The following is an 8,176-nucleotide window of genomic DNA, read 5'->3' as shown; positions in this document are numbered from 1 at the left end:
AGGGGATGGCTTTGGAGAGCCCCTGCCCATCCAGGAGCGGTGCCCAGGCACCCCTGGGTGCGGGGACAGGCTGGGGACAGCGGGCACTGCTCCCCCGAGGTCGCTGGGGGGCTGCAGGGAGGGCAGGGTGTCCTTGCAGCCATCACTGCACAGGGAGCACACCTGGAGCTCCAGCACGGAAAGTCTGTGATGGAAAGCAGGGGAAGCTCAGCTCTGAGCCGGGGAGCTTGGGCTGACCCAGCTCCTCCCCTGGGAAAGGCAGTGTCCAGCCAAGGAGCTGATAGTGCTGCTCACAACGTGCCTGAGCAGCCTCATTTCATTCCTGCAGGCTTCTGAGTGTAGATTTGGGCTGAAAACCGGGGCAGAGGGGCCAGAGGCACACACCAAACCTGGGGCCACAGTGGGACCATTTCTCCGTGAGCAGGGAAGTGCAGGATGATGAAAAGCTGCTGTAGGATCACCTCCAAGCCCAGCTGCAGCCTGGCCTGCCCTGCTTCTGCTCCCCCCTGCAGAGGGAGAGACCCCCCCATCTCTCACACAGGTCACCCCAGCCTGGGCTGGGGCTGGGCATGGCCTGCAAGGGGCACAGGGCACAGGGAGGGAGTGTCTGGCATCCAGCAAAGAGGGACAGCTGGTGTGTGTGTGTGCCACTTCTGGGGCTCATCCCTGCAGCTCCAGCTCCCCTGGGGCTGGCACAGGGCTCCTGGCATCCTGGCACGGGCTGGCCTCTGCCCTGCCCTCCCCACAGTGCCCATGTCTGACCCCTCTGGGCTTGGGCTGGGCAGGGGAATCCCTGCCAAGGGAGGGTCCTGCCTCAGCAGGTGCCAGCTCTGTCTCCAGCTCCTGGCCAGCCTTTATTCCAGTGTGACCCCAGCACTCCCTGCCAGGCTGCTGAGAAGCCAACCCTGGGCCCTGCTGTCCCTCCCTGACCCCAGGGTGTTCCCCTCTATGTGCCTGTGCCAGGGCAGGGCTGGCAGGGAGGGGATGTGCCCTCAGTGCCTCTCCAGTCCCACCCTGCTCTGGGGCCCTCAGTGCCAGCAGAGCAGCCCCAGTTTGTGCCCCACTCCAGCTCTGGCATTCCAAGGAGCTGGAAGTGTCCCCTGCCACCTCGCAGGGGTGTGAGCAGTGAGGTGTCCCCTCTGCCCAGGGTGTGGAGCCTTGGAGGAGCTGCCCCATCTGCTGTTTGCTCTCTGTGCTTTGGCCATTTGCTCTCATTGCTTTGTGCCCATCTCCCCTTCCCAAAGGGATCCTGTCCCACAGAGGAGCAGGGCTCAGAGTGTGGCTCACGGCTCCTGTCACTGTCACAGCAGTGCCAGGGGGACAGGGATGAGCTCAGCCCTGAGGCTGGGGCTGAAAGCTGCCTGCTGTTCCTTATTTTAGGGAAAATACACACTCTGCTCTAGTGATGGCTTTCAAGGGTCATTCCCAACTTACTCATGCCTCTCCTAGCAGGGAGGGAAAAGATGCAACTCCCTTTTCCTTCTGGGCATCCCCAGAGCACCTTGCAGGGTACCTGAGCTTGCTGGTCCCGTGCTGGGAGATCCCTGGAACTGCAGAGGAGATGAAACAGGACTCAGTCAGGGCATGCCCAACCTCAGCCCCAGCCTGGGGCTCCCTGGGGACACCCCAGAGGGGTGGCAGGGTGTCCCTGATGGTGGCTGTGACTGGGGGGGCTCTGGCACCACTTTCCTTCTGCCCAGGGCTGGCTGGTGCAGATCCCAGTGCCAATCCCAGTGCCCTGGGAAAGCACTGCTGGGAATTGCTGGGTCCTGTGGGCTCCCACACCCCAAAATCTCCCCCAGGGTGCAAGAGCCATGAGTGTGGGAGCTGCTGCCCCTCCCAGTGCCAGACACTGCTGGGTGGGCAGCCAGGCCAGGCTGAAATTCCCATGAATTCCTGCCCAGACTGGGGCTGGGCAAAGGGAGAGACCAGCAGAGCTGCTGCTGCTGCTTTGCCCACCCTGGGGAGGGCTCCTGAGGCTCTGTGGGGCAGGCAGTGGTGATGAGGGGCTGACCCACCACACTGAGGGCAGTGACCTGGCTCTGGGATGGTTTCCCCACAGCTGGATCATCCCTGAAGTCCTTGCAGTGAGGCAAGGAGGCAGCACCATGTGCTGAACCAGCCAGGCCTTCCAAGTGTGCTTTGAGAGCTCTAAACTTGGATTCTGTTCCAATCCAACCTTGCAAATTTACAAATCTTCTGAGAAATCTCAATTTTAAAAGAAATGTTGGCTTGGGCAGGACTGTTCCCTCTCTTACAGGAATGGCACGGAAAACAGCCTGGCCTAAAAACCCATTCCAAAAGGCAACCCCAACATTTCAGTGCCTCAACTTCCTTGTGGGAACTCCAGGACAAGGTGACCCACCAGGAGTCACCCACAGACCTGAGGGGGCCTTGCAGGAGCAATGGAAGCTCAGAGCTCAGGCCAGTTTTACCTTCCTACAACTCTTCAGCTCCTGGCCTTGGCATCCTCCCTGTGTGGCTCCTGTCCTGCTGCCAGGGGCTGTGTCCTGTGCAGGGTTCCTCCTCCAGGGATCCCACAGGCAGCCACAGCTTCCATGTCTGCATTAAAGTGAAGGATTTTCCTGCAAAACATCTGCAAAACAACTGCCAGATTTCTCCCTTGGCCTGGTGAAAATTCAGGTGTAGGTGGAAGTTTTAAACTTTTTGTCAGCAGCTCAATACAGAGAACGTGTGAGGTGGTGAACACCCTGCCAAAGCTCCAGAGGCTGCAGGAAAACAGAGACAGGACAAAGCAAAGGGCTGAAATGGGATTTTTCTCTTTTAAAGCTCATCTCGTGTTGCCTGGAGCTCACCACGTGAAGCACACAGCAAGTCAGAGGGGTGGGTTTTTCACATTTTTATTTACTAAGGTTTTTATTGTGTGTTTTATATTGCAAACCCCACCCCTAGAACTCTTCCCCTCCCTTCCCCCCCCAAAGAAACCAAATAATAATAATAATAATAATAATAATAATAATAATAATAATAATAATAATAATAATAGTAGTAGTAATAAATATAGTTCCACCTACTGAGACAAGCCTAGTGTTGACTGGGGTCCAGTCAGAATAACTCAAAGTTGGCTACTGCAGTGCTGAGAGCTGGAAACCCAAAGAGATCCCCGAGGGAAGCAAAGCCAAGGAGGATGTCCTGCAGTGAGGAGGGGGCATGGCCGGGCAGTGCCAGCCCTGGCTGTGCCCTGAGGGTCCCCAGGGTGCCCAGGACTCAGGAGCAGTGCAGCAGCCTCAGGACAGGAGCCCAGGAGGGCTGGAGCCCCTTCCCCCCTGCCTGCCCAGCCCACCCCAAACCCTCCAGGTGCTCGGCCAGGAGCCCTCTGGCACACAGGGGAAAGGTTGGCTAAAAACCCAAAAAACTGCAAAGGATATTGTGAGTCTTCCTTCTACCTCTGAAAACATGAGAGGGTCTGTGAGTCTGCTTCAACTCCTGTTTCAAGATGAACCTGTACATATTTGGAAAAGCAGGATCTAGAGGTTATAATTGTCACCTGCCAATCAGCCCTGCAGGAGGGTCAGAACTGACACGTATTTTAATTTAAAACTAGGATATACATATATATATATAAATATGTGTGTGTGTGTGTGCTGACACATGTGCATAAATAGACTACAGATGTGTGTGACTACCCTACAGATAGAAAAGCAGGTGTGTAGATATAGATACATCTATAAAATCTATACAAACACACACACACACACACACACACACACACACACTCACCCTTCCACCACACTCACACAGACAGAGCTGTATGGAGCCAGTAGAAAAAGCATTTCCAGAGTTCCCCTGACCCTTTTTAAGGAAGACCAAAGCTGATCACATCTGAATTCAGAGCCACCAAAGCAGGGTGAAGCAGGAGTGCCCAGGAATGCAACATTCAAGGTGCAGGCACGTGGCAGAGAGTTCTGCAGACGAGTCGGTATAAAAACAACCATCAGCCAGGGCTGGGGCAGGGCACAGGGAGCTCCAGGGGCTGGGCACTGGGGGGAGGGAAGTTTTTGGCACTGCTGCATGGAGTCTCTGTCCCCTTGAGGGCTGGGGACAGAGGGAGGCTGGATGTGTCTCTAAGGAGTGGTAGAAAAGTTGAGCACCTGACTCGGACAGTGAGGTGGCCACAGACACCCCTCGGCCTAAGAAAACCCCAAACAGAGAGAGAGGAAGGACGAAGTGACACAAAAGGAGATGTCTGCCCTGGAGGTAAAGGCTGTGGCTTCTCAGTGCTGCTGGCCCCGCTCTGTCCCCGCCCCACTGGGAGTGTCCCCAAGCGGGGACCCAAAGCCCAGCCCCAGGTGCCCCAGGTGTGCCCGGGGCTGCTGCAGGGTGGCAGGGGAAGCCCACCAGGTGCAGGCTCTTATTGCTGGTGAAATCAAACAAAGGATTTCGGTTCCCCCAGCAGGGGACAAGCACAGACAGTGGCTGGCCAAATTTCTGGGCTGATCTGGTTTTAATGGTAAAAACAGAATTGTAAATCTTGGAACTGTCCTGGTGCCTCCCACTGCCCTGGGCTAAGGAGGAGGAGGAGGAGGGCTTGGGACTGCACTCCACTGCTCAGTCCTTTCTAGTTCTCCTCAGAGCAGTCACCCAGGGACACTGAGACACTGAAGTGACAGAGGGGACATTAAAGCACTGCCTCTTCCTTCATCCCTCCTGTGTTTGCATACACCATGGAGAGGCTGAAACTTGGGGCCGTCTGCCTGCTCTGCTCCCACTGCCCACATGCCAAAGTACAGAGGGATCATCCCTGCCCTCCCTGTGCCTTACAGGGGATTGCTCCTTGTTCCCACTGCAGCATCAGTGGAGTGAGAAAGGGACAATCTGCAGCGAGGCCCGTCCATCTCCTGGTCACCTTCATCTTCCTCAGCTGGAGTCCAACCCAAACCTCAGCCCATGGGAAATCCCTCGAGGGCTCTGCAAGAGTGAACTCACCCCTTCCCAGCTCCTCTGTGACCTGCTGAGGGCAGGGAGGGAGGGACACCTGGCAGGGAGAGAGGGACGCTTGTGGTATGTGCTGGGCCACCCACATCCCCAGCCCCAGGGTCACAGCTGGGGCAAAGCTGAGGCCACCAGGGCTGCTCTACAAACACCAGCTCCAGGCCTGACCCCACAGCCCCTTCTGTGGCCCACATCAACCTCGGGTCTTTGTCTCAAAAGGAAAACCTTTTTGGTGGCTTCTATGGCTGCTCATTCACGTGTTCCAGCTCAGGCACATGCCCCGGCTGTGCGTTACCTCGTTGGATTAAATTTGCTCGTATCCTTTTTTTTTCCTGTGTATTAAAATATTCTATAAAATCAAGTGACCAAAAATCTATAGCTCTAAGAATACCTGGTTATCTTCTTTTTTTTTTTCCCGTTGTTTTTCATGTGGGTTTTTTTTCTTTGTTTCTAAGCACAGTTAAACCTAAACAAAAGAAATGGAGGAAAAAAAGAAAAACAAAGCAGGAGTGGCGCAGAAGGGGAAGGAAAGGAAAAAATCGCTCGGTGAACTCATCAGGAACTGAAGGGCAGAGCTGGCACGAGCAGCTCCTGCAGGAGTCCTCACAAATTGGAGGGCAGTTTGGACCTGACGGGCTCCAGATCCCCCGTGAGCACTATGGACTCTTTGCGCCCGCCGGCGGCCAAGGCCAGCGGGCGTGGCAGAGAACCTGAGGACATCTGGCGTGGCAGCGTCACCCGCCCGGGGACCGAGCTGCAAGGCTTGCCCAGGAGTCCGCTCCCGCCACCGCCGGGGAAAGGGGAGAAGCTGGAAACAGATTCTCTAGAGGAATGAGGAGAGCTGTGGCGGCCCAGCGTCTGAGCCAGCTCCTGGGGCAGAGAGGGCTGGGATGCCGAGATCAGCTTGATGTCCTGGTTGAGGCGCGGCGGCAGCGCCTGGGCCGGGGGGCTGGCGGGCTGCGGCAGCAGCAGGGAGCCGTGCGAGCCCGAGGGCCCCGCGGCGCCGCTCTGGAAAGTTCTGGTGGCCACCGGGCTCTGGCTGGGAGGACTAAGGCCAGAAGGGGTGTAACAGGGAGAGGCGATGCCGGGCTGCTGGAGCGGGGCCGCGGGGGCGAAGGGAGGCCGCTCCTGGTGGAGCTGGGCTATCGTTCCAGTCAGAGATCCTAAAGCACTTGGATGTGTTTGGCACAGGCCCGCGGACGGCCCGCCCGAGGCCTGCGCCAGCTGGCTTAGGCTGGAGGATGGAGAGTTGGAAGAAGGAGGGGCTGGGAAGTGGTTCAATCCCCCCAGGGTCCCACTGCCCGAGAGCTGCTGCTGCTGCTGCTGCTGCGGCTGCTGCGACTGTCCCCCCTGCAGTGGTCTCGTGGTGGGCTGGAACTGGTTCAGGAGACTGGGGGGGGAGTTTGATGAGAGCTGGGTGAGCGATGTCGATGGGGAGCTGGCTGTGGCTTGCTGGAAGTGCCCAAATCCACTGCTGGACAGGGCCGGCTGCTGCTGCTGCTGCTGCTGCTGTTGCTGCTGCTGCGGGGGCTGAGCCGCGCCTAAGGGTGACCCAGAGGGTGCACTCTGGAACTGGCTCAGCCCCACCGAGGAGGCGCTGCTGAGCCCCGGCTGGCCGGAGCCCCCGGGAGGGGACCCCACCTGGAACTGGCCCAGGCCAGCGGCGGCCGAGAAGCCGGCGAGCTGCTGGATGTGGAAGGAGGAGGACGAGGGCGTCTCCGCGCCCGGCGTGTGCAGCTGGGACGGGGTGCTGGACGGGGAGCCCACGGCCGAGGGGCCGGCGGACGGGACGAGCGACTGGAATCTCTTGAGCTGCCTGGGCGTCTGGTTGGGCTGCTGGCCCAGCGAGCCCAGCACGGACACGGGCGGGCGGAAGATGGCCGTGGGCAGGCGCGGGTGGTGCGTCAGGGCGATGGCCACCGAGGTGGTGGCGGCGGCCGCCTGCAGCGGGGCCTGGATCAGCGGCGTCCAGATCACCGGCGTGGGCGTGGAGGCGGCGGCCGCGGCCGCCTGCACGTTGTGGGCACAGTGAGCCATCTCCCGGTCGTGCTGCACGATCTGCTGGATGATCTCGTTCTCCTGGTAGTTGAACACCCCCGAGTTGAGGTCGTGCTGCACTTTGTGCAGAAGGATGGAGTTCTTCTTGCCTGTGGAGGAAGGGAGGAGAGAAAGGGTTGTGGTGGTGTTCACAGGGGTCCCAGCAAGAGGGAAGAGACGAGGATCCGACTCATGTTTCAGAAGGCTGCTTTATTATTTTATGATACATATTATATTAAAACTATACTAAAAGAATAGAAGAAATATAAAATATATATATAATATATAATATATAATAATATTAGAAATATTATATTATATTTACTATATTATTTACTATATCATATTATTTAAATAATATATAATATACATTATTATGTATAATATATAAATATATATTATACATATTATATATTAAATATACAATATAATATATTGTATGTATTATATAGTATTATATATTATATTTAATATATATTATAATTATTATATATATTATATATATAATATATTTATTATATTAAAACTATACTAAAAGAACAGAAGAAAGGATTTCATCAGAAGGCTAGCAAGCAAGAAAAAAGAAAGGAATTATAACAAAATCCTGTGGCTGACCATCGAGTCTGAAACAGTCGGACTGTGATTGGTCGTTAATTAGAAACAACCACACGAGACCAATCAAAGATGCACCTGTTGCATTCCACAGCAGCAGATAACCATTGGTTACATTTTTTCTCCTGAGAAGCCGAGAGGCCTCAGGAACAAAATCCTAAGGAAAGGATTTTTCATACAACACGTCTGTGACAAAGGGTCCCTGTGGGTGGCAGGGCACAGGTGGAGCTTCCTGCTCCACTTCCCTGAATGCCTCCCCTTGGTGCCCTGCACGGCCCTCGGGGTCTGTGCCCAGCCTCTGGCCCAGCAGTGAGATGGCAAACACCACATCTGCTCCTTCTGTGCAGCCTCAGGTCCCTCAGAGCTGGGAGCTGGAGCACAGAGCTGCATGTCCAACAGGACTCACATCCTTGGGCAGTAACAGCACTGCTGGGAAACGTGGCAGACTGGCAGCAAAAAGCTGATGGATTTGGAAGATTCCTATTTTGCACCTGAGCCTCCATTAGAAAAAGAGAATAAAACCTCAAAAATATAAAATCAGTGAAGTCTTCAGCCAGTCTCCTTCCTTCACCTT

The 8,176-nt window shown here is 55.6% G+C and overlaps 1 protein-coding gene across 1 annotated transcript in view; it reads right to left on the bottom strand.

The window, feature by feature from the left end:
* Positions 1 to 2,942: 2,942 nt before the first annotated feature.
* HCN4 (hyperpolarization activated cyclic nucleotide gated potassium channel 4) overlaps positions 2,943 to 8,176 on the bottom strand; it is a 110,218-nt gene continuing 104,984 nt past the window's right edge. The window contains exon 8 of the mRNA XM_054642008.2: positions 2,943 to 7,100. Coding sequence (XP_054497983.2) covers positions 5,557 to 7,100 — 1,544 coding nt within the window. The 3' untranslated portion in view covers positions 2,943 to 5,556. The remainder of the gene's footprint in view (positions 7,101 to 8,176) is intronic.

This window comes from Agelaius phoeniceus, chromosome 13 (genome assembly GCF_051311805.1).
Source record: "Agelaius phoeniceus isolate bAgePho1 chromosome 13, bAgePho1.hap1, whole genome shotgun sequence".
NCBI lineage: Eukaryota > Metazoa > Chordata > Aves > Passeriformes > Icteridae > Agelaius > Agelaius phoeniceus.
This window is presented reverse-complemented; position numbering and strand designations above follow the sequence as displayed.